Source organism: Drosophila melanogaster, chromosome 2R, assembly GCF_000001215.4.
Source record: "Drosophila melanogaster chromosome 2R".
NCBI lineage: Eukaryota > Metazoa > Arthropoda > Insecta > Diptera > Drosophilidae > Drosophila > Drosophila melanogaster.
Window position 1 is genome coordinate 8,701,828 of NT_033778.4, and position 22,168 is coordinate 8,723,995.

The 22,168-nt window shown below is 43.9% G+C and overlaps 8 protein-coding genes across 14 annotated transcripts, besides 2 other annotated features; 4 read left to right on the plus strand and 4 right to left on the minus strand.

Moving 5' to 3' along the window:
- Nucleotides 1-7: 7 nt before the first annotated feature.
- CG12376 (uncharacterized protein) lies at nucleotides 8-2,675 on the plus strand. Of its 2 annotated transcripts, none has more exons than NM_136561.3 (7): nucleotides 8-374; nucleotides 708-1,033; nucleotides 1,097-1,171; nucleotides 1,225-1,710; nucleotides 1,780-1,928; nucleotides 1,987-2,221; nucleotides 2,275-2,675. In NM_136561.3, exons 1-7 carry the CDS (start codon nucleotides 88-90, stop codon nucleotides 2,568-2,570), a joined length of 1,854 nt encoding a protein of 617 aa, NP_610405.3. In that variant the 5' UTR covers nucleotides 8-87; the 3' UTR covers nucleotides 2,571-2,675. The 2 variants fall into 2 exon arrangements, with proteins under 2 accessions (NP_610405.3, NP_001286206.1); NM_001299277.1 differs by lacking the exon at nucleotides 8-374 and adding an exon at nucleotides 507-526.
- Nucleotides 2,676-4,560: 1,885 nt separating this feature from the next.
- CG14744 (uncharacterized protein) lies at nucleotides 4,561-7,659 on the minus strand. Of its 3 annotated transcripts, none has more exons than NM_001299278.1 (8): nucleotides 7,467-7,659; nucleotides 7,185-7,405; nucleotides 6,800-7,125; nucleotides 6,669-6,743; nucleotides 6,093-6,599; nucleotides 5,894-6,033; nucleotides 5,590-5,798; nucleotides 4,561-5,534 (listed from the first exon to the last, which is right to left on the minus strand). In NM_001299278.1, exons 1-7 carry the CDS (start codon nucleotides 7,539-7,541, stop codon nucleotides 5,694-5,696), a joined length of 1,449 nt encoding a protein of 482 aa, NP_001286207.1. In that variant the 5' UTR covers nucleotides 7,542-7,659; the 3' UTR covers nucleotides 4,561-5,534; nucleotides 5,590-5,693. The 3 variants fall into 3 exon arrangements, with proteins under 3 accessions (NP_001286207.1, NP_001097232.2, NP_001286208.1); NM_001103762.3 differs by having other exon boundaries at nucleotides 5,590-5,824; NM_001299279.1 differs by having other exon boundaries at nucleotides 5,590-5,824; nucleotides 6,089-6,599.
- A 246-nt stretch (nucleotides 7,660-7,905) lies between these two features.
- Nucleotides 7,906-8,493, plus strand: PGRP-SC1a (Peptidoglycan recognition protein SC1a; the record flags this gene model as incomplete). Its single annotated transcript, NM_136563.2, has 1 exon — nucleotides 7,906-8,493. The coding sequence occupies exon 1, from the start codon at nucleotides 7,936-7,938 to the stop codon at nucleotides 8,491-8,493; it is 558 nt and encodes a 185-aa protein (NP_610407.1). The 5' UTR covers nucleotides 7,906-7,935.
- Nucleotides 8,494-8,570: 77 nt separating this feature from the next.
- Nucleotides 8,571-11,086, minus strand: CG14743 (uncharacterized protein; the record flags this gene model as incomplete). Its single annotated transcript, NM_136564.2, has 9 exons — nucleotides 8,571-8,854; nucleotides 9,041-9,275; nucleotides 9,328-9,467; nucleotides 9,625-10,110; nucleotides 10,170-10,244; nucleotides 10,306-10,631; nucleotides 10,688-10,908; nucleotides 10,963-10,994; nucleotides 11,050-11,086. The coding sequence occupies 9 exons, from the start codon at nucleotides 11,084-11,086 to the stop codon at nucleotides 8,571-8,573; spliced, it is 1,836 nt and encodes a 611-aa protein (NP_610408.2).
- Nucleotides 11,087-11,618: 532 nt separating this feature from the next.
- Nucleotides 11,619-13,267, plus strand: PGRP-SC1b (Peptidoglycan recognition protein SC1b). 2 transcript variants are annotated; one of them, NM_001299280.1, is made up of 1 exon: nucleotides 11,619-13,267. In NM_001299280.1, the coding sequence occupies exon 1, from the start codon at nucleotides 11,649-11,651 to the stop codon at nucleotides 12,204-12,206; it is 558 nt and encodes a 185-aa protein (NP_001286209.1). In that variant the 5' UTR covers nucleotides 11,619-11,648; the 3' UTR covers nucleotides 12,207-13,267. The 2 variants fall into 2 exon arrangements, with proteins under 2 accessions (NP_001286209.1, NP_610409.1); NM_136565.2 differs by having other exon boundaries at nucleotides 11,619-12,244.
- Nucleotides 13,268-14,449: 1,182 nt separating this feature from the next.
- Nucleotides 14,450-14,516: a mobile genetic element.
- Nucleotides 14,517-15,122: 606 nt separating this feature from the next.
- On the plus strand, nucleotides 15,123-15,868 carry PGRP-SC2 (Peptidoglycan recognition protein SC2). Its single transcript, NM_136566.2, has one exon. It carries the CDS (start codon nucleotides 15,140-15,142, stop codon nucleotides 15,692-15,694), a length of 555 nt encoding a protein of 184 aa, NP_610410.1. The 5' UTR covers nucleotides 15,123-15,139; the 3' UTR covers nucleotides 15,695-15,868.
- Nucleotides 15,869-16,189: 321 nt separating this feature from the next.
- On the minus strand, nucleotides 16,190-22,012 carry CG14767 (uncharacterized protein). Of its 3 annotated transcripts, none has more exons than NM_144143.4 (5): nucleotides 21,879-22,012; nucleotides 21,430-21,625; nucleotides 18,028-18,205; nucleotides 17,819-17,957; nucleotides 16,190-17,662 (listed from the first exon to the last, which is right to left on the minus strand). In NM_144143.4, exons 2-5 carry the CDS (start codon nucleotides 21,601-21,603, stop codon nucleotides 16,867-16,869), a joined length of 1,287 nt encoding a protein of 428 aa, NP_652400.3. In that variant the 5' UTR covers nucleotides 21,604-21,625; nucleotides 21,879-22,012; the 3' UTR covers nucleotides 16,190-16,866. The 3 variants fall into 3 exon arrangements, with proteins under 3 accessions (NP_652400.3, NP_724706.2, NP_724705.1); NM_165620.3 differs by having other exon boundaries at nucleotides 18,016-18,205; NM_165619.3 differs by lacking the exon at nucleotides 21,879-22,012 and having other exon boundaries at nucleotides 18,016-18,205; nucleotides 21,430-21,670.
- Nucleotides 18,273-19,797, minus strand: CG30357 (uncharacterized protein). Its single transcript, NM_165621.2, has one exon. The coding sequence runs from the start codon at nucleotides 19,679-19,681 to the stop codon at nucleotides 18,326-18,328; it is 1,356 nt and encodes a 451-aa protein (NP_724707.1). The 5' UTR covers nucleotides 19,682-19,797; the 3' UTR covers nucleotides 18,273-18,325.
- Nucleotides 20,990-21,175: a mobile genetic element.
- Nucleotides 22,013-22,168: the final 156 nt, after the last annotated feature.

The window sequence follows — 22,168 nt, forward strand, 5'->3', positions numbered from 1 at the left end:
CATAGTAGACCTTTGAAGCAATGGAGACCCCGACAATCGTGCCAGTTATTTTTCAGATTTCGTTTCGTTCACACACACAACACTGCAATGGCCACCGAAGAGAGCTATGTGCCCAATGCCTTCGATGCGGAGTTCGATAACTTCTGGGACACAGTCAGCTGCTACGCGGCCAACACGTTTCCCTTCGAGGAAAGGTGTGCCTTTGTGGCGAGTGCCAAGGACTGCAATAGGAGCACTAATGTGCTGCCATACATGAGGATCATGGCCTGCGATCTGAACTGCGTAAACGAATTCGAGCAGGTTATCTTCCTCGCTCTGTTCATGGGTCTGTGCTACGAGATACTTGTTCTGCTGATCCACGTTTGCAACAAATAGTAAGTACACACGTCCACTGACAAAAGTTGATACTCAGATAGAAGAGAGGCATTCCCTGGGGAGTAGTAGTTGGATAAATATTTCCAATAGCTGAAATATACCTCTAATTGGTTTCTAATTACAATCTGCTGATCCACGTTTGCAACAAATAGTAAGTACACACGTCCACTGACAAAAGTTGATACTCAGATAGAAGAGAGGCATTCCCTGGGGAGTAGTAGTTGGATAAATATTTCCAATAGCTGAAATATACCTCTAATTGGTTTCTAATTACAATACTATGTACATCTAAGTATTTCACTTCGCACCTCAATATGATTGTGTACCTTCAGCTACAGTCCTGCTCTAAAGGCCGTGTCGCGGTTCCTCTGTATGAACGAGCACGTGGCGGGCGTGACCTTGTTGGCTTTTGGGAACAGCTCCGCCGACCTATTCTCCAACTTGGCCAGTGTGAATGCGAATGTGCCCGTGTTTGCCAATAGTTTGGCCGCCGCCCTCTTTGTGTCCATGGTTTCAGGAGGCCTGATCTGCTACACGAGTCCCTTCAAGATGAACGCGTACGAAAGTGTTCGGGACATTTTGTTTCTTATCTTCGGATCAATGCTCCTTCAGTACTTCCTGGCCAGCAGTGCACATGTACCCGAAACGTCATTCATAGGCAAGCTTTTCGCTTTGGAAGAAATCATTATTGTTACTAATGTTACTCCTTCCTCAATTTTAGTTATGTTTCTTGTATACATTTTTTACATATTAGTGAATGTCGTTGATGTGTATCTTATTCGGAGGGCTTTAAAGAGTAAGTGGTTAAGTAATTTGCTTTGAATAAAGATTGTAATTGTTATTTCCCAGCAACAAATGCACAGATTGATGCCCTCTTGGTAGGAGAAATGACTCCAGAAAAGAGAAAGCGGCTGAGTGAATTGGAAAGGAACCAGGCGATCTACACCCGTGACATGGAAGTGGAGATTTTTGAAAGGACCAACTCGGGTCCCAACATCAACAAAATAAGGTACACCACCTTGAGAATGGGCCGCAGCACTCGCATAAGCCTCGATAGGAAGGCCACACGGATGGTATTGCACAACAGAGCTCTGGGACGGAACTGGGGACTATTCAAGGACCTCTTCATAGCCCTGAGGCCAATTAACTGTGAAAAGTGGCGGAAAGGAAACATAATCAAGCGCGCCTTTATGTTGACCAAAATACCAGCTGTGATCATATGCTGCATCTACATACCTCTGGTGGACTACGAGCTGGACAAACATGGCTGGAACAAGCTTCTGAATTGCATTCAAGTAATGCTAAATCCGGCAATGTCCATAATGGCCATTAAAGGTGCGTTCGACAAGGTTATTGTTTGCTCAAGAGCATTAAAAGGTAATAATAGTAGTCTTCCTCCCATAGCTTTGCTATCATCTAGGGGCAACTCGCTGTGGTACGTTGCCATGGGCGAGGAAGCCATTTATGCTATGTATTCCCTGCCCATAACCGTGCCGATAGCGGTCTTTATGTTTATCCAATCTCGAACCGATGTGCCACCATTTTACCATTCGGTGAGTTACAGTGGCGCTAACAGGTTGCATCACGTTAACGTGAGTTTCGAATTCACAGGTGTTTACTGTAATGAACCTAACTGGCTCTATGTTTATGATCTTCATTTGCGCGACGGAAATAGACAAGGTCCTGGAAGTTATTGGCCACATCCTGAAGGTGGAGGACGACTTTATGGGCGCAACGGTGAAGGCTTGTACGGGAAGTCTGGGTCCACTAATTGCCAACGTGGCGATGGCATTGCACGGATATCCCAGGATGGCCTACGCCTCAGCCATTGGAGGACCCTTCTTCAGTGAGTATTGTGTGTGCCAATTGGAACATCCTTAATATGCTCTGAAATCACAGCCGTTGTCATGTCCGCCAGCACTGTGATGCATGTCAAGAATCTATTTGGCCTCCCGGTCTCGGAAGCTAACCAAACGGGCAATTACGGCTTAAATGCATTCATTTTTCTAAACCTGGGTGTGTTTTCCACTCTTCTATGGTCCACGACGCTGGGATTTTTCGCCAGGCGCTCCGTGGGCATATTTTCTATCGTGTTTTACTGCATTTACTTGCTTTTTGCTATCCTAATTCATAGAAAAGTCATACATTCGTTTTCTGTGGACTTGCCAGTCAAGGCAGCATTCGGTGATATCTAGGGAAAAAGGTTTTCTATGGAAATATACAAAATTTTCGGTACTTAATTCATTATAATAGTAATGAATAATGATAATCATAATTAATAAATATACATTTTATAATGTAATGTAATGTAATGTTTTATAAAATGAATTTCCCTGCTAAGGTGGTAATTTCAACTGTGAAAGCAGTTATCGAGCGGCATCTTAATCATAACAGCTCAATTAACGTAATGCAGTGGGTCAGTTGGATTGCGTATACGCCGTGTTGGCTTCAAACTGCGGCTCTTCACACCCTTGCGATGACAATGGGGTTAAGTCAAATGTGAGTCGGCGCTAATTGGAGGAAAGCCGCAGACACGAAGGCAAGACTCCTGGCAGCGAATTCATTACCCCACAACAAGTGCCCACAGCAACGGCCAGCGGATTGGTAGACATGGGCGGAAAGTGACCTGGAATGGCTACAGTGACAACTACAAGGCCAGAAACTGGGCTACCCTGCCGCTTGACATTAATTAGTGCTTGCACAATTCGCCAGTACAGTTGTAAATGTAACTGTTTCTGCTGGACAACATTGCGTATACGCAACCCGTCCACTGGCTAATTGAGTTATAATGCTAAGCGGCAATTTATGGCTAGCAGTATTAGCTGCATCCAGGACTGGAGACCATACCCAGGCATAAATGGCATAAATCTTCTCTTCCAAGCTATTTAATATGGCGTGTACTCGCTCCATAAATAAACGTGCCCGGCTGGTCAAAAATATTTTCCATTTAACCAACTGACAACTGCAGCACAAAGTTTTCCAGCGGAAATAGCTAGCTGCAAACTGCAACGTGAAATATGTTTGCCTTCGCCTTGGAATGTTTTTTTGTTTATTACGAGAAATGATGAGGTTTTCTCGGTTCCTTGGCAATTTATAAATAGTTTTAGAAAAACTTGAGAACTTTTGCAGGAACGAAAAATAGCACAAAAAACCAAGAAATTTTTAATGCCACATGCAACATGAAAGAATGATTTGAAAATTATTAACTCATATAAGTTCACGTGTTCCCAAACAACTAGAATACTTATGGCCATCCATAAAATGAGCCATTGGCGATAAGGCAGCACAGCACTATAAATAAGTTCATTCATGAGCGATAGTAAATGAGCACGCAAACAGAGGCCTGTCGGTCGAATTTAATCTATTAAACAATAGCAAGAACCACTGATAAGAAGCTGAGTATATTTCTGCAGAATTAAATACTAGAATTTGGCATGAGGCCAATGCCGAAGACACATCATTTGAAATCAATTTCCCGTCTTGCATAAACCATCTCTAGCAATCTGGGTGCGATTCCGCACTTGGGTTTTAAATATTTGATGACTTTCACACCGAATCATGCCAGAATCAAGCCAATAGCACAGAAAAAGGACTTCTCCTTCCGTTTTGCCGTTTTTGCATTCGATTCGGGACTGCGAGGCTATGTAAGAACGTGAAGGAGAATGCAAAACAATTTGGTAACAAGCAAAATGCATCAAATCTCATGGCCACGGAGCCCTTCCAAGCTGGGTGAATCGGAATACGATTCGGAATCTCGAGTGGCGAGTGGCGGCGAGGGGAGAAACCAAAGCTGTTGCAAAAACATGTCACATTAAGTGCACAGATAGAGGTTCTGGCGGACGGACTGATGGACGGATGGACAGATAGACGGGAAGTCTGAAGGAAGTTGAGTGCTTTTATTGCTGCCGGAATTCTGCGTGCCATTTGCCTTGGTAGTTGAAGCTGCAAGTTGGCTTTCGCCTTGTCTTTTTCCCTACACTTGAGCCAGCAGCTCTTGTTTATGCAATTGTACTTAAATCCAATGGTTATGTTTCAGCTGCAGTTGCCATAATGGCCGGAATCAAGTGGAATCTACATCTGCAGTCGATATTAATACTGCTCCGGCGAAGCATCGAAAGAATGCTTTAGATATCTTCCGGTGCAGGGTAAACTTTGAAAACTCCAAAAAAAATATTCACATTTTCCCAACCTTGGGCATCAACTATTGTACAAATCCAAGTAGTCTATATTTGTTAAATAACTTTAAAGTTTAAGCTAGGAATATATTTGGCAGTAATATCTTTGCACTCCGTTAAAACATTCTCTGATCGATTGTCTTTGTTTATCTACAAAGCTGAAGTATCAGTTGGAGTATCTTTGGCGCACAAATCACTCGTCCGTCCCATGAAAGTTGACGGGACACCAACCTCCTCCAGACACTTTAACCGTAATTAACACGGAGCTTTCCCCATCGTTTCGTTGCCATCAGTTTCCCTTCATTATGCAATACGCTTTTATTCTGTGGAAAAATGCAGGGAGAAGTGGAGCGTCGGGGCAGGACAGATTGCCAAGGGAGTCTCCTTCTGCATTTCAATGGACCTCTGTCAGTGTTTCGCCTTTTGCCGACGCCTTTCGAAAGCATTTCCTCTTCATTCACTTAATTAGTCAGTACCTTTGCTGACGCAAAATCCCAATTATGCTGGTATATTTTCAAAGCAATCATATTTGGCAGTACCAGGGATCAGATCAAAGCTGAGATAAATCCATGAAATATACTTAGTGTAAACGATACGTGATTAAATATTATTGAAAGGAGCTATGCTGGTTAAGGAGCTTCCTTCACTTGTTTCATTTTTAATAACATATCTCATATCAAGACCATATGTATATTCCAAATCATATTGGCTTAAAGTGCTGATCTCTGGAAAATTCATGAACAACATCCCACTCCACACAGACCGCATATAAGAGGAACTGCAAGTAAACGAGCCACAGGAAAACTCCAGCGGATCTACGAGCGTGGAAATCGAAGGTGACGCTCCACCACATTGTGGTCACAATGGTTATTACCAGAAAGAGGTAGCAGTTGTCGCCCAGATCGCCGTACACCCACGAATTGGCGCCCACTTCACGTACTCTGTGATTGAATATAAAGGCCAAGCTCATGCTAACCAAAATCGCTGAAATATCGAATACATCAGGTAACCATTAATGGAAAATATAACTTTTGCTTACCAAAAACTGGACCTCCTATTATGGCGGCGAAGGCCATCCGCCCATAGCCCTGCAAGGCCAGCTGGTAATTGGCTATAATGTCCGGAGTGGCATTGGAGACAGCCTCAAAGGTGACCGCCATGAAGCTCTCGGACAGATTGAATACGATGCCCACAATCTCGGAGAGCACTTCCAGTTCTGTGACGGCGAGCCAGAGCGTCACCATGGAACTGAAAAACGTGAGGATAATAAACAGCTAGGAAGGAAGGTTGATACCCATTCGAGTCTAATCAGCACGCAGTGGTGCTGCTTTGGATCTTCTTACGTGGTGATAGCTGGGCGGCACATCCGTTCGAGAGTGCAGGAAGATCACAATGGCTAGCGGGACTGTAAGGCACGGCGACCACATGGAGATGCTGAAGTCGAGGGTTATGTGCCAGGTTTTGTAGACGCTGGACACCCCAGCTGAGGGTCAGCGAGGTTTAGGAATCAAATGCACTTCTGATGTACTCCCGCATACCTACAGTGCACCAGGGTAATGACCACGAAAGGATTCGTCACGATCTGCGTGCAGTTGAGCAGCTTACTCCAGCCGTGCTTGATCTTTTCGTAGTCCACCACGGGTATGAAGAGCTGCAGTACGAACACCAGGGGGCACCTGGCAATCAGGTATATTCGATTGCTCCACCCACCCAGCTGCCACGCCTCTGCATCAACGGGATTGAGAGACTGGAAGAACTCCGTGAAAAGTTGTAGGTTTTTAGGATTCTCCGAGTCATGGAGCGCTGTGCGATTTAACTCGTAGTCAACGTGTTCGGATCGTCTTTCTGGGATGGGGGTTACAAAGTAGCCACTACTGGTCATATTTGAGAAGTGGTTTCCCGTGTCTCTGGACCGACGGTACTTTGTGGTGTCCTTAATCCCAATGTCATCCTGCTCTTCCCAAGATATTAGCTTTCTTATCTTTGCATTTATTTCTGTTATTGGTGGAGGAGTTAGGCCCTCCAAATAGTCCAGTTCTCTTCGAAGTTCTGAATGGTAAATGTAATTAGTTGCTATTATAACTAGAGTAATTAAAAAATTGGGGGAATATTCCTTACTTCTGATGTAGTACCGCAGCAACGCCAAATCAGCTATATTAATAGCCACGTAAACAACGTAAATTAAGAAGAGCACTGAAAGTAGGTTTTAAAGATCAGTGAGTTGAGGCAAATCCAAAATAGATTCCTACCTATACCCTCTCCCAGGGTCACTGCTCCCTCCTTGATCATCACAAACCTCAGGACCTCCACACCCAGGAGAAGAAACAGTAGATCTCGCAGAGTGGAATGTCCGTTCATCCTAAAGGGTCTCAGAAAACACACTGTACCTCCACTCAGCAGAATGATGGCCAGAGTATTACCCACAGTTATGGTAAAGATGGGTGCATCGGCCCTCACGGGCATCAGATTAGCTATTATTTCTGGACTGCAGTTACCAAAAGCCAGAAAGGTAACTCCTGCCAGGTACTCATTCATGTGCAGCTTTAGCGAGATGATCTTGAGGACTGGAGAAAAACTTAATGCAGGATTTCGAATGAGCAATCAGAGGAATGTGCACTTTATCCAAAAACTTACTAGGTACCAATATTGAAGGACATCAGCCACAGAAACGCCACACATATGAAGGCAAACAGCAACATGAACAGGACCTCTGTTGCTTTGTCATCGATGTCAATTGAGCAGTACATCATCCTGAAGTAATTGAAAAAGTTTATAATGCGCTTGCAGTCACTCACTTGGGTGGCCATCCTGCAGCGATAGTTGTACGGAAGTCTCATCACGGCCCTACAACTCATCTGTAAGAGCCAACAAATGCTATGGCCACCAATTTCTCACTGTATTCTCACAATATCTTACATTCTTGATGAAGTAGTGAAATTCGTGGTCCAGTTCTGTTATGTTAAATTTAGTCCTTTTCGTTCGCCCACTCATTGTATTCAAATTCTTCCCTCAAAGTCAAAAGAATATGCTGAGAATTAAATTTAGAACTGACGAGAATCGAACAACACTCCTTGACTTTTTCTACAAAGACATTCAGGTGACCGGCCAATGTGTCGACCCCAGCACATTGATAAAGCATTTATTTAGAAGAACCACATTCATAAAACGCTGAATAAATCAACACCCGAAGATTGCGATTGTGACGAGGCTCACGCCAAGGGTCTTCCCCTAATACGAACCTAAACATGTGCCATCGACGAGGGCTGTAAATTAGCCATGAACCACCAGATAAGATGGCAACCCATACGCATAACTGATGCTATATAAGCGCCACGGCGACCCACGATCTCCATCAAGCGATCGTCAACTATTACAGCTGGTAATCATGGTTTCCAAAGTGGCTCTCCTCCTCGCCGTCCTGGTCTGCAGCCAGTACATGGCCCAGGGCGTCTATGTCGTCTCCAAGGCGGAGTGGGGTGGTCGCGGCGCCAAATGGACCGTAGGCCTGGGCAACTACCTCAGCTACGCCATCATCCACCACACCGCCGGCTCCTACTGCGAGACCCGTGCCCAGTGCAACGCCGTGCTGCAGAGCGTCCAGAACTACCACATGGACTCCCTGGGCTGGCCCGACATCGGCTACAACTTCCTGATCGGCGGAGACGGCAACGTGTACGAGGGGCGTGGCTGGAACAACATGGGCGCCCACGCCGCCGAGTGGAACCCCTACAGCATCGGCATCAGCTTCCTGGGCAACTACAACTGGGACACCCTGGAGCCGAACATGATCTCCGCCGCCCAGCAGCTGCTCAACGACGCCGTCAACCGTGGCCAGCTCAGCTCCGGCTACATCCTGTACGGTCATCGCCAGGTCAGCGCCACCGAATGCCCCGGCACCCACATCTGGAACGAGATCCGCGGCTGGTCCCACTGGTCTGGCTAGGTCCTTGACACAAACCACGCTAAATAAAGTTAAACGCACCATAATCGTGTTTTTTGTCTTGGCAATACATTGGTTTATTAGGCAGTCGGGCGAATCTGAATATTGTCTTGGAAGCCATGGACCCACTGCAACTCTATGGCCGTAGTGTAAACTAGGAACAACACGAATAGGGACCACATGAACAGCCCAGCGGATCGGCGGGCAACAAAGTTGAAGGTGAGGCACCACCACAAGGTGGTTGTGATGGTTATCACCAGGAATATGTAGATGGTTACACCGTCATCTCCATACAAGACTACTTGACCGCGGGAGTTGAGTTTCTTCTGTAAGACCAATTCGATGCCCACATTGACTGCCAAACCTGCGGGAAAAGACTGTTTTACTTATGACCTCTACAATGACCTTAAAGCAGAAGCCAAATCATTGATTGATGATTGATGAGCATGATTCCTAGAGAAACTGGTTTTCTGAGATTTGAAAACAATTTTAGATGCTGAAAATTGACATTGGATAGTCTAGCACGCAATTATCGACTTTTACCACTAACTATAAACAGAACCACCGATGATGGCTCCAAAAGCCATCTTTCCGTATCCATGCTTGGCGAGATGTGCGTAGGCTATTAAGTCAGCTGTGGCAGCGGACACCGAGTTGAAGGTGATGCTCATGTAGGACGGGGCCAGATCAAAGACGACCCCAATTATGGATATCAGCGCATCCATTTCCCAGGCACAAATCCAAAAGAATATAATCACGGTGGAGATTGTAAGCGCGCAGTAAGACTGTCGAAGTTTAAGGGTAATTTATTGCTTTCTCTAAAGAAATCGATCTTACCGAGTGATAAAATGGCGGGATGTCAGTGCGAGAGTGCAAGAATACAACTATTGCCAGGGGCATCGTTACCAGTAGTGACCATATTGCCATCCGGAATTGAGGAACGTAATACCATTCCGCGTATTTGTGCACCAGCATAGCTAGGGGATGGTAAAATAACATGAATTTAGAATTAAATTATTTTAAATTTAAATAAATAGGAATACATTAACTAAAATATAAGCTATGTAGGTATAATGTATTTGAGTACAGTTAAGTAAGCATCAACTCATTGCCTATTTTTCTGCGCCTACGTACTCTCAACTAGTGCGAAGATCACGAATGGAGTTAGTACGATCTGTAAACAGTTGAGCATCTTGCTCCAACCGTGCTTGACCAGCTGGTAGTCCACCAATGGAACCACCAAATGGAGCATTAGCGTGACCGGGGCCTTGAGGATTTGCAAAATGCGTGCACAGGTACCACTGAGGTACCATCCCTCTGAGTCGATCGGATTGATGGCTTGGAGGAACTCGCTGAAGAGGAACAGATTTTTCGGATTGGCTTTGCTGTGGAGAATTCTTCTATTGGTTTCCACGTCAACCTCCTTGTGATGAATCAAGGGCTTGGGTGTAACAAAGAAGCCTGCGTTGTATGTTCGCTTGCGATATAATTTCGATTCAAGGATTTGGATTTCATCGTCCTGCTGCAAATTGTTCAAGCGAACAATCTTTTCAGTCAATATAAGATCATGTTCCCGGGATGACGGTGATTGTCTCAACACTTCAATATCCGCACGAAGTTCTTAAAAAATGTAAGTTTAAAATATTACTTGTAGTCATTGGCCACTCACTTCTACTCACTTCTAATTGCGTATCGTAGGAGGATCAGATCGACTATGTTTATTAGCAGGTATATCGGATAGATACTCAGTAGGACTGGAAACGGCAAATATAAATGAAATTTTAATGGGTTTTAATGGTTATCAAGTAAACTCACTGGCACCCTTTATCCATGGCGCTAGAGCAGTATCATTCATGAAGAATCTCACCAGCTCGATGATGAGCAGGAGGAACAATAGATCCCGGAAGATACTGTGACCATTCATCCTAAAGGGCCGAATGAAGCACACCGCTCCTCCGCTCAAGCAAATTATCGTTAGGGCATTGGCCATGGCTATGTTGAAGGTGAGACCCTCCATCCTGACTGGCGACAGGTTGACCAGGAGATCGGGTGTGGAGTTGGCCACGCCCACGAGCACTACGCCCGCCATGTACTCGTTGATCCTCATTTTGAGAGCAGCGATCTTGAGTGTTGGTGCAAAGCTGCGAGGTTTGGGGGTCAACAGATCCCGGATGACACTGCATGCTCATAAACTTACTAGCTGTTGACGCCCTCATAGAGGATGCAAAGGAAGAAGCAGTAGATTAGTGCAAACAAGAGCATCACCACTATTTCGGTGATTTTATTGTCGATCTTGAAGGAGCAGTACATCATAACATAGTAGTTGAAGAAGTTGGTGATATATTTGCAGTCGTCGATTTTTGTGGCCATCTCGCAACGATGGAGGTAACTGAAGTGCATCACCGCCAAACAGCTCACCTGGAATTTTGTATATGTTGTGGGTGAAAAAAATGCGTTCTTTAGCATACTCACATTTTGCATGAAATCGCTCTCATTAAGGAAGCCTGTTAATTCAAAAGTATGTCAGTTAAAATCTCACTAGAAGAACATCGTACTTACTATAGGGGCTCGTATTTATTAAATATTTTAAGGACATAGTGGTTTTCAGATATTATTTCCTAACCCATAAAAGACTGCTTGACATAGATCGTAAAACCAACTTGTAAATTTTTCGATTTCAGTTCAAACTGCGAGTAGTTCGGAGAATAGCTATTTGAAAATGGTGCCTGGAAGTATGCAATTATCGCTATAAGTAGCCACTTATTTGAAAACTTTCCTTTACCTTTACATAATTCTGAACCACTGTTGGAATATGCTAAATATAATTTAATTTAATTTTCCAAAAAATACTTTCCTGGCTTAGTTTCGTGAGAAGATCGACAATTGTAACTGGGAAATTATGCGCGAGCCAATCCGTCAAAGGTGATAAGGACCCACCAAAAAAAAGTAATTGTATAAATCAAAATCACCAGATTGTGACGAAGCTCTAAGTAAGGTGCTTCCCCCAACGCGAATCTGAGAAAGTGCCATCGATTAACGTCGTAAATCAATTTTACGCTACCCGATAAGCAGCGATTTCTGACCACAGTTTGCTTTATAAGCGCCTCGGAGACCCACGATCTCCATCAAGCGATCGTCAACTATTACAGCTGGTAATCATGGTTTCCAAAGTGGCTCTCCTCCTCGCCGTCCTGGTCTGCAGCCAGTATATGGCCCAGGGCGTCTATGTCGTCTCCAAGGCGGAGTGGGGTGGTCGCGGCGCCAAATGGACCGTAGGCCTGGGCAACTACCTCAGCTACGCCATCATCCACCACACCGCCGGCTCCTACTGCGAGACCCGTGCCCAGTGCAACGCCGTGCTGCAGAGCGTCCAGAACTACCACATGGACTCCCTGGGCTGGCCCGACATCGGCTACAACTTCCTGATCGGCGGAGACGGCAACGTGTACGAGGGGCGTGGCTGGAACAACATGGGCGCCCACGCCGCCGAGTGGAACCCCTACAGCATCGGCATCAGCTTCCTGGGCAACTACAACTGGGACACCCTGGAGCCGAACATGATCTCCGCCGCCCAGCAGCTGCTCAACGACGCCGTCAACCGTGGCCAGCTCAGCTCCGGCTACATCCTGTACGGTCATCGCCAGGTCAGCGCCACCGAATGCCCCGGCACTCACATCTGGAACGAGATCCGCGGCTGGTCCCACTGGTCTGGTTAGAGTGGTTCCTGAAAAGGTTATAAAATAGTTTGAATGATATAATAGCGAATTCTATATTTTCGGGGATTCGGGTATTGATTTGAATGCAGTCGTTTAAAGGGCAAAGAAGGGGACATCCAATTGCAAAGTCCTGCTCCTATTATCCATCTTTGTTTTGCAACTGAACGCTCACGTTCAACTGTCCAAGTATTCATTCCCTCCCTTTTACTGAAACTTTTCAAATTTATAAAATCATGAGGATGTGTGCCTGCTCAGAAAGTTACAGAACATCGTCCGAACTCTTTTTTTGGAAGTATTTTAGTTATTTCTTTCATGGAAAGCCAAAGCGGGTAATACAAAAATGTAAAATTAACTTTCAAAACCGGACTGGGATATTAAATACCGCCAAAACCAGCGGTCAACTTCACAATCGGTAGCAGACCAGAGCCAACTATTTGCCACTTGAACCGCAGTCTCATTAACGACATCCTCGTTAACAAAGTTGCTCTGAATGGGTTTCAGTTGTTTTTGTGCTTAATAACTTGCTTAAGCTTTCAGTTTTTAAGTTCAACTCCGTCCTGCCATAAGGAAAGCACTTGGTGGCACTCGGTTGGTTGGACAAAGTGGATTGACAAAGTGGTTACAGCCCAACGCACTCACCTTGCTGTCCCTCTGCAGGTCTTTCGAGCTGCACTTCTACTTCCGTGATTACCTGTTACTTATCAAGATTTACGCGCTATGTCTGGTCATTGGAAAGCGAAATTTCTGCAAGTCAGCTACCTTAACTTGTGGCTGATAAGATGAACTATAGTTCTGTAATGCCCCCTTTTAATCAGTTGTTTAATAATTTTTGTTATAACTAAATACGTTATAGTACCCAGCTCAGCAAGCACAAACCATTTTAAATAAATAATTTAACATATTCATATACGGTGGGAAACATTTCATACGGACAGCCGGATGGATATACGGACGGGTTGACAGAGGGACGAAAATATGGTCGGAAACGCTACCTTCTACCTATTAACATACCTATCGATAAATCTATTCTACCCCTTTTACATAACCTAAACTTATATTGTAATAAATCGATGTTTCTGTAATCAAACAATAGTATTCTTTGAAGATAATGATACTTGTAGTCGCATTGTCTCCATCGAAGTTTATAATTTATTTTTGCTAGGTATTTTGATAAGGTTTGCCTAATCAATTTCTGTTTGAATCGATGTCATCCCACACACAATGGGGAAAATAGTATACCAATTATCTTGGGGAACCCGTTTTAAATAGGGGCGTATATATGGCGGTGCTGCTAATGATCATTAATCCAATAAATAAAAGAATGCCCATTGTTTGCGAGTCTGATTAAAAAATAATAATATTATGGTCCGTGCCGTTCATTGATCCATATCAGCCACTTATAATACCTACTCATAATTTTTAAAACACTTATAAATAAGTAAGGAAAAAATCAAATCAATTCCGATAAGAGGGGTAAAATGGCTGAATATAATTTATACAAGAACTTTTAGAATAGTCGTATGATGCTCGCAGCACGAGAACATTAGGAATGGTGATTTAGGTATTTGAGTTATTAAGCATTAAAACGAAAGTTAGTTATTTCACAACAATTTTGTCTAGAGTCAGGTATTGTCCCTGTTTTTATTTTAGTTGTCATCAAAACATCAAATTTTAAAACCGTTATAAATAATACATAATACAGGGCTAGTTTTGTTGACACAAAAATTAGTTTACCATTGATTGAGGTAAAATGTAAAATTTAAATTTAAGTCTCTAACAGTTATGGCATCGAAAGCTTTCAGGACTTGACTATCCGCACTCAAAGCTTTTCTAGCGAAAAAAAGTTATTAACGAATTATGGGTTTTTGGATATCCAAGCCTATAAAATACATTGTTTGGAGAGTAGTCAGATTATCCACTAGATTATATTAAAATCTGAATATACACTTTCTATAAAGACCATTTAATGCCACGTCCTGTTAAGTTTCAAATGCTATAAAGCTCTAAAGCTTCGAACTTGGTGCGAATTTTCAAATGTAAGCATTAGTAAATAATGTAAAGAATGTTTTACTATTTCTTCCGATAAATAAAAGTTATAAAGCGATTAATCAAAACATACGCATCATAATGTCATAATTCATAAAAAATGTCAAATGTCATATAACCGTTTAATCTGGAGTAAAAGGGCGTACAGGATTCGTTGAAAATAAAGTAAAAAGGTAAAAGAAAGAAACCAGATTCTCTAACCCAGTCGACCTGGACATGTCCACAAGAGCGTCGAGATCTCAGGAAATATAGAAGCAAGAATGTGCAAGTTTTTTGTTCAGAACTTTGCCACGCCCACTTTAAAACCCACAAGCACAAGCTTTTATATTCTTCCCAATTTCTATCTATTCCAAAAGAATTTTAAAATGTTCACTTTTGGTTGAGTATCTGTTAGATACTCGACTTCAACATTCTTTCTTCTTGTATTTATAATTTAACAAGTAGAGTTTCCAATAATCATAAATTATAGACAGCTAAATGTTTTACCTATTCTTGGTTTGTCGAAAGTAATACGTTCCTAATTAAAATTAAAAATAACCTCAGCCGTGGAATTTTCAAAAAGCTCTTAGACAACAATAAACGCTGTGCGGATCAGGTAATTCTACTCCGGACAGGTATTCCCAATGCTTTGATAGGTCTTAGGCTGCACAATATATTGCCTCTTCTTGGACAAATTAATTAATGCCACTTGGGCTGATTAGAAGCGAGATTGGGTCTCCGTCATCGACGTATCAGGATCTGGCCGGCAGATAGCCCTCCTATCAGATGGAAGCACACGACCCGGACCGTAGCCCGAACCTGACACATCGGCTCGCAGGCGATAAGCTGGGCCGTTCGGAGTATAAAAGGTCCGATCGGACGACAGGCCGCACAATCGATCCGCAACCATGGCAAACAAAGCTCTCATCCTTCTGGCCGTACTCTTCTGCGCCCAAGCCGTTCTCGGCGTGACCATCATCTCCAAGTCGGAGTGGGGCGGCCGTTCCGCCACGAGCAAGACCTCGCTGGCCAACTACCTGAGCTACGCCGTGATCCACCACACCGCTGGAAACTACTGCAGCACCAAGGCCGCCTGCATCACACAGCTGCAGAACATCCAGGCCTACCACATGGACTCCCTGGGCTGGGCCGATATCGGCTACAACTTCCTGATCGGCGGAGACGGCAACGTGTACGAGGGTCGCGGCTGGAACGTTATGGGTGCTCACGCCACTAACTGGAACTCCAAGTCTATCGGCATCTCCTTCCTGGGCAACTACAATACCAACACCCTCACCTCTGCTCAGATCACCGCTGCCAAGGGTCTGCTCTCCGATGCGGTCAGTCGCGGCCAGATCGTTTCCGGATACATCCTGTACGGACATCGGCAGGTCGGCTCCACCGAGTGCCCCGGCACCAACATCTGGAACGAGATCCGCACCTGGTCCAACTGGAAGGCCTAAGAGCACTAAGGAAATGCAGTAAAAAAAATAAAAATCAGTTCCAATAAAATCTTAAGAATACAATCGCACACAATAATATAGTCTCGGGTATTTTTCTCCGGGGAATTATTTCTTGGGAACACCAACAAATCTTATTATTAGTCATCACTTTGTATATGCATACATATATGTAATGATCGGGAATTTTTATGTAGCTTCTTTCCTCAATAAACAATAAAAAGAAAATGTAAAAATGGAATCTCTATGGAAGTCAGTTGATCAAAGAATATTCTCTTTTTTAAACTTAATAGTAGAGAACAAAGTTATTTTGTTTCTTTCCCCAATTAAAATAAATATCATCAACTCTGTTAAAGGATTAACACTATAAACTAAAAAGTCAACATTCCAACTCTATTGAAAATGAAACCAATTTCCAAATAGAATTAGGGTATCAGCTGAAATTGGAAATTATATTATAATGTTCTTTAAATTAAAATGAAGTCGCAAACACAAATTAAATATAAACTAATTTTTATTCGAATATCTTTGCATATTTAGTACACAGTATACATTTAGATATTGTACACACATAAAACTTTACTGTTGCTGGTAATATCATCATAATTAATGGATTATGACTGCCTGTGCTCTGAATTCAGTACACGGTATTCAATATGCATAGTCTTACGAGATAACTTAAAACAAAGAACATCGTAAAGGTGTCTACAATGCCAGCGACACTCTCTGGTAACAACTACTTGGGCCTACAATATCCGAACTTCTCAGGCTAGTTCGGGCCAAATGAAAAACGTTCTAACAGATTGTTGCAGCTAAAATCGGGTCAGATGCGGCCGAAAAGGAATTGATGCTTTCCTCGCCAGCATCACAATATGTTTTTGGCTTTAATGCTTTTGTTTACTAAATTAGCAGCAACTAGAGCGTCTTAGTTGTACGTTAAACAACAATAATGAGCGATGGCTAATAGCGAAAACTTGTTTGCGTTTCGTTTTTCTAAAAACAGTGTTCAATACATTGAAGCAACCATTAAGAAGGTGTATGTGTGCCTGGGAATGATAGCTGCGAAATGAGGGACCAGAAACCAGATCATCTGGGCAAGAAGAGGATGGGAGAGGGGTGGTCACCGCTGATCACAACCCACTCGCCATGAGAAGCAATCCAGTCGAAAGTACTGTTTAAGCCTGGCTTTCGTCGCGTCCGCCGAATACTTGTCCCGGGATGTTTGGCTGGCGATGCAGCGGCGATTGCGATGGCACTTGCACCTGGGCATCGGCAACGTCGTTGTAGGGCGGAGGAGGCGGAATGCCACCGATTACATCAACGCCAGCGTCAATAACCTCCAAATCGTCCGCTTCCTCGTCGACATTAGCGTTTACAGCTGCATCGCTGCGGCGCATTGGTGGCGTATTGGCATTGACATGCATAGTGTTGTTATTGTTCGGCTGATCATTGTTATTATCCATGTTGTCATCCGTGTTGGAGGCTACGTTCGCGGTAGTGGCTGCTCCAAGGGCCACGAAGAGAGGGGCCACCGAAGGATTAACCTCCGCACCTCCAACAGCTGCGTCTTCACCCTCTTCGTAGTTTGACATGGCCACCTGATAAGATGGCGGTGGTGCCTGCTTCAAGTACTGGGCAATCGCTTCATCGTAATTGGGCAACAGAGTGGAGTAAGACCGCTCTTCGGCACCAAAGGTTCCGCCAACACTGTGGACTCCAGTCGGTGGCTCCAGGAAGGGGAACAGGGTGCGAACGTGTTGCTGACGGAGCGTCAAGTACTTGTAGCAGCGCCAAACGATACCAATGCAATAGGCCTTTAGAAACACAATGCAGATGAATACGACCAGGACAACAACAACTAGCTCCTCAGGTGGTAGTTCTAGCAGCTTCTCGCGCCACGGCAAGCGATGCGACTCGGCAATGATGCTGTGAATGGCCTGCAGGTAGCACAGATATCCAGCGGCGGTGAGACTATGATAACGAACAATGCATAAGTACATTAATCTCCCTATTAAAAGAGTCCTAGAAACCTCGAAGGATTTAAGAAGGCTATTTAAGCTTTACTAAAGTAAAGTGGCGATTTAAATCTTTTGAGGTCTCTGTAACTCCACCGATTATAATCCTTACGTTGTAATAGCGAAATCAAACAATTGCAAACAGAAGAACGGCAACAGGTGGGAGGGTTTTCCCTTGATGGTTCCGTAGATCATCATCAGTGTAATGGCTATCATGCAGGTGCACACCAGTCCGCCCATATCGAAGTTCTCTGCAGCAGAAAATTGATATTTAAATGCGTTGCGGAACTTGCTCTCTCCACTGCTTACGGTAACGCTTACGATAGTTGAGGGAGTGGTCACGGTAGGCGTAGGGCGGTTCGACCTTGCTAAGGGGCGTGGGTAGGGCCGGTGCACTCAGATCCACGGTGTAGTCGTGGGTGCCACCTTCCAGTTCGTCCATCATCTCCGGATTGCGCCATATGACCGCTAGAACGCTTAGCGCCAATATGTTCAAGAACTGAAAATAAACGTAGGCGGTTTTACTTACTAAAATAATTAAACTGTTTAATTGCACATGGAGGCTTACATATATAAGTAGAAATATATATTTTACAAGTTCTACAACCAACGTGGAGACTCAACTGTTGGGCTTAGTTAAATCAGACTTCTTTGCCTGGCAACTGAAGCAAACATTGCTAGCATCTACTGGTTCCAGAGATTTCCAATAATCCCGGTGCTGGCGTTGCGTGTAATTAAGATATTCAAGGAACGCGTCGTAGGTTAAGTCCACCGTGTTCCTGCATTGCATTCGATGATGATACGGACATTTCCGGTCGTATATCCAAGTGCGTTGCACGGGTGGCTTTACGCAAGCCTTATGCAAATAGTGCTTAAAAGCCTCCCGATCTTTTCCATAAAACATCCGCGTGGTCGTGTACGCGATGCCTTCATGAATGGCTTGGCGCACAATTGGCTGCGCTACGATTCTCCCCACCCCCACAGATGTGACATCCGGTTTCTGTAAACGGATGAGCAACCACGGCGGGATTAGTCCAAAACGTATGCTGGATACAACATCCGTTACGTTTTCCTCTCTTTGAGGCCAGTGGTGGCTTAGCCACCGAGCGGCTGCCATGAAGACCTCCAGCTCCGTATTCACGCCTATCAGATCCGATTGGATGAGCAATAGCATTGATTTCAGCGGCAGTCTCAAAAACTCTTTCGATGCCACCAGCGTGAGAAAAAACTTTGAGACGCGCTCAAGATATTGCAAATGGATAACCTCAAGTTTCAGTATTTTCGCCTCAAAGTACAGCATCGCAGCGGAGTCCTCAGTGAATCCATGATCGAGGCAATACTTGCACTGCCTGACCAACTGTGGAATCTCCATAAATTTGGCAGCGTGGAAAACCTCTAGGAGACCGAGTCGCGGCAAGACTGGCGTGTCCTCGATCATCCATTCGTAGATTAGGCCAAAGGAGCGTGGCGTAATCATCTTTTCGGGCAGGGCCACGCTCAGGTCATTGCCCATATCGCGAAACATTCGCGAAAAGCTCTGTAAGACCATCAGGTGCACGGGATGACTTGTCTTTCCTATGGTGATCTCTGAATTGGTCTTTGTACGTTGCTTTACAAGGCTCACAATCTGTTGGTACAAATTGACCTTCCCTTTTAGAACCTTACTGATTTTTGATTTCTTTAAAAGCCCGGCTGTCGAGTATCCCAATGAGAATAGTGTACGCTCTTTAAGGGTGTTGAAAGCGTCAGTCTGGATTTTTAGTTCAGAAAGGGACGAGCAATTGATGGCAGTTGTATTGATGAACAAATCCCTTAGCTCATCATTCATCTCCTGTATCTCTTCTAGCTCCTCCACCGCTTCGACATCCTTATTCGCCTTAGAAGCATAGCCGCGCAGGATGACTTTATTTGAGGAAACAATGTCAATAGGACAACAAGAACTGCCTTCCGGAAATGTGTCGTCTGTGTGGGGCATTGCATTCGAATCTCGCAAATGCCTTCACCAGTTGGACAGCTTCCTCCGGATGGAATTTCATTGGAAGTAGTGGGGAATGTAGACTTTTGTGTGAGCAGAACAATATTTATAAAAATGTGAATAAGTTGTAAACGTCACAAACTAAGCAAAGATTCCCAAGGATCACGAGGGGGGACTTTAATGATAGCTCAACATTTAAAAGTATTTCGAGTGCGTTAGCAGGTGCATGGGTCCGCTCATGAAGATAAGCTGGCAAAAAAGAAGATAAGAAAGCTTCGCCTGATTTGATTTGCAGCCTGTGTGCTGATAGATGACAGCTGAATTAACAATTCTCAGATTTATGACAGCACGCTTCAGAATGTTGTTCCAGAAGAATATATCTTTCTTACCGAAAAGCAAGAGTAAGCCACCACAAGAGTAAATATTTTCGCATCACTTGTCGAGTACGTGTAGTTATTAAAAATAACTTGAACGCTCATGTTTCTGGTTGCTGTTTGCTCAGATGGCTGCCGTTGGATATCCGATTCAGTATCTAAGTATCTCAGGTTGAAGGCCTTGCAACGACCCGAGATGCGGCAACTTGCCATCTTTAGTTAAATTATTCATCAGAAATTCATCATGAAATTTAATCTGCAGTGCGCCGCAGTATATCAACAATTGTCACTCTGGGGATGAGTCAACCAAACAACAAGCAACCTTCGATTTGCGGAATTGCTTTGTTTTTAAAGCCTCTAACGCCATACATATCTACAAAATGTAAACAAAGAAACCCTTGAGATTGGACAGATTAGAAAAGATAACTCCACTGCTGTCCACACCATAATCAACCCATGTGACGGAGTTTTCTACTGGAAAACGTGACCTGATCAAAGCATAAAGAAAGTAGCGGAACAGTGTAAAATATACACGAATAGCGTAGTGAGACAAATACTATTAAGCAAGGGTTTTTGCTCAACGACTCAAATCTTTTATTGGCCGCAGATTCGCGCTCTCTTAAGGGCAGAGCATTCTCTTTCATTTTCAGAAGAGACATCAAAGGTTTCTGGGTTTCCAAAAACATTGATAACAAGACTGAAAATACTGCACTTTGCACATTTATATCCCTTTTTTTAGCCAATAAAACTAATTTCTTATGAAACTTTTGAAAATTCGACAATGCTTTACATTTCTCCAAGTGTAGCGATTGCTAATGCGAAGTCAGATCTTGTGAAAGGTTAGTTTCGGACAATGGACATGGGATGTGGAAACTTCCGCAGTGGAACCGATGGCAGAAATAAGTTGTTGTGCCAAAAAGCCCCGATGATAGTACAGTATAATTCGCTTAGCTGCATCGATAGTTAGCTGCATCGGCAAGATATCTGCATTATTTTTCCATTTTTTTGTGTGAATAGAAAATAGAAAATAGAAAAAAAAAAATTAAGTTAGCTGCATTTTTAAGTTACCTGCATCGAGGCATTGTGCAAAGTACTCGAGGCAGCTAAGCGAATTATACTGTAGTTAAATTTGATCAGATGACGCAGCAGCGGCCAATCAGCCACCAATTGACGTCACAGGCGGGGAAAGTGCAGAGTTGGCTCGTCTTCGTCTTCGCAAAGTTTTGCAGTCATTGGCTGATTGATTTTTCCCTTGCGTGACACTGAGCAGGGTCAAAGGTTTTTCGCAAATGCCGCAGGACTGCATGCGTGGGTGTATCTCGATATACACACACGCATGTATGGATTAAAGGATACCCCCCTTGATGCACTTACCAGGTGCCACAATCCGATCATCAAAGTGGCCGTGTGGACATGCAGGCCGAAGCAGCAGGTGAACTCCTTCAGGTGACGGTTTCCGGTGCTGCTGCTACTTCCGGCGGCACCATTGTTGTTGTTGCTGTGGAGCTGGTTGCGTTGGGGACCCATCTTGAGGTGGATCCTAAACATTGCACGCCCCACGAAACTGCGGCTGTGGAAAATGAATGCGAAAACGAAAGCGATAACGATAACGAGTGCAGAAAATAATCAGCAATTGTGGGTGTTTTATTCCTCCCACGGATGTGTGTTTGTGTGTGTATGTGTGTTTAGGTGTAGGTGTGTGTTGCATCTACGAGTATGTATGTATGCATTTGTATTTATGTGTGCCACTTTTTCACGACTGATGCTTTGACCTTTTGCACTACTAATTCGGCAATTGATTCACTCTCCTTTATAAGGCGTACCTTTGATTTGTGGGCCAATGCAACTTGCACTGGTTTTCAACTCCGATTTATATCTGCAGCTCTTGATGTATTCAATTTTATTTAACTGCTGCGCAGCACGAAAACCCGTGAGCACTAATCTCTGAAAGTGGTAAAATGCCGCGCAACACGGTCACACTGACATTATGCGTTTTGCAGAACGGTAACGTTTATACGAGTCATTATTCGCAAATATCATGATATTATACAATAATTTTTGAATTAGATGTCATATAAATAAACAACAAAACGAAGAGATGTAAGCTCATTTA

Bases quoted from the DNA above. Each gene is read 5' to 3' on its own strand.
- PGRP-SC1b (NM_001299280.1), top strand. From the start codon at position 11,649: ATGGTTTCCAAAGTGGCTCTCCTCCTCGCCGTCCTGGTCTGCAGCCAG.
- PGRP-SC2 (NM_136566.2), top strand. From the start codon at position 15,140: ATGGCAAACAAAGCTCTCATCCTTCTGGCCGTACTCTTCTGCGCCCAA.
- CG14744 (NM_001103762.3), bottom strand. From the start codon at position 7,541: ATGAGTGGGCGAACGAAAAGGACTAAATTTAACATAACAGAACTGGAC. The intron at 7,406-7,466 runs GTAAGATATTGT...TGGCTCTTACAG, and splicing joins TTCACTACTTCATCAAGAAT to ATGAGTTGTAGGGCCGTGAT. The intron at 7,126-7,184 runs GTAAGTTTTTGG...TCCTGCATTAAG, and splicing joins TCCTTCAATATTGGTACCTA to TTTTTCTCCAGTCCTCAAGA.
- CG12376 (NM_136561.3), top strand. From the start codon at position 88: ATGGCCACCGAAGAGAGCTATGTGCCCAATGCCTTCGATGCGGAGTTC. The intron at 375-707 runs GTAAGTACACAC...GTGTACCTTCAG, and splicing joins ATCCACGTTTGCAACAAATA to CTACAGTCCTGCTCTAAAGG. The intron at 1,929-1,986 runs GTGAGTTACAGT...TCGAATTCACAG, and splicing joins TGCCACCATTTTACCATTCG to GTGTTTACTGTAATGAACCT.
- CG14767 (NM_165620.3), bottom strand. From the start codon at position 21,603: ATGTTTAGGATCCACCTCAAGATGGGTCCCCAACGCAACCAGCTCCAC. The intron at 18,206-21,429 runs GTAAGTGCATCA...GTTTATTTTCAG, and splicing joins TGATCGGATTGTGGCACCTG to TTCTTGAACATATTGGCGCT. The intron at 17,663-17,818 runs GTAAGGATTATA...TCGTTATCATAG, and splicing joins TTTGATTTCGCTATTACAAC to TCTCACCGCCGCTGGATATC.
- CG30357 (NM_165621.2), bottom strand. From the start codon at position 19,681: ATGCCCCACACAGACGACACATTTCCGGAAGGCAGTTCTTGTTGTCCT.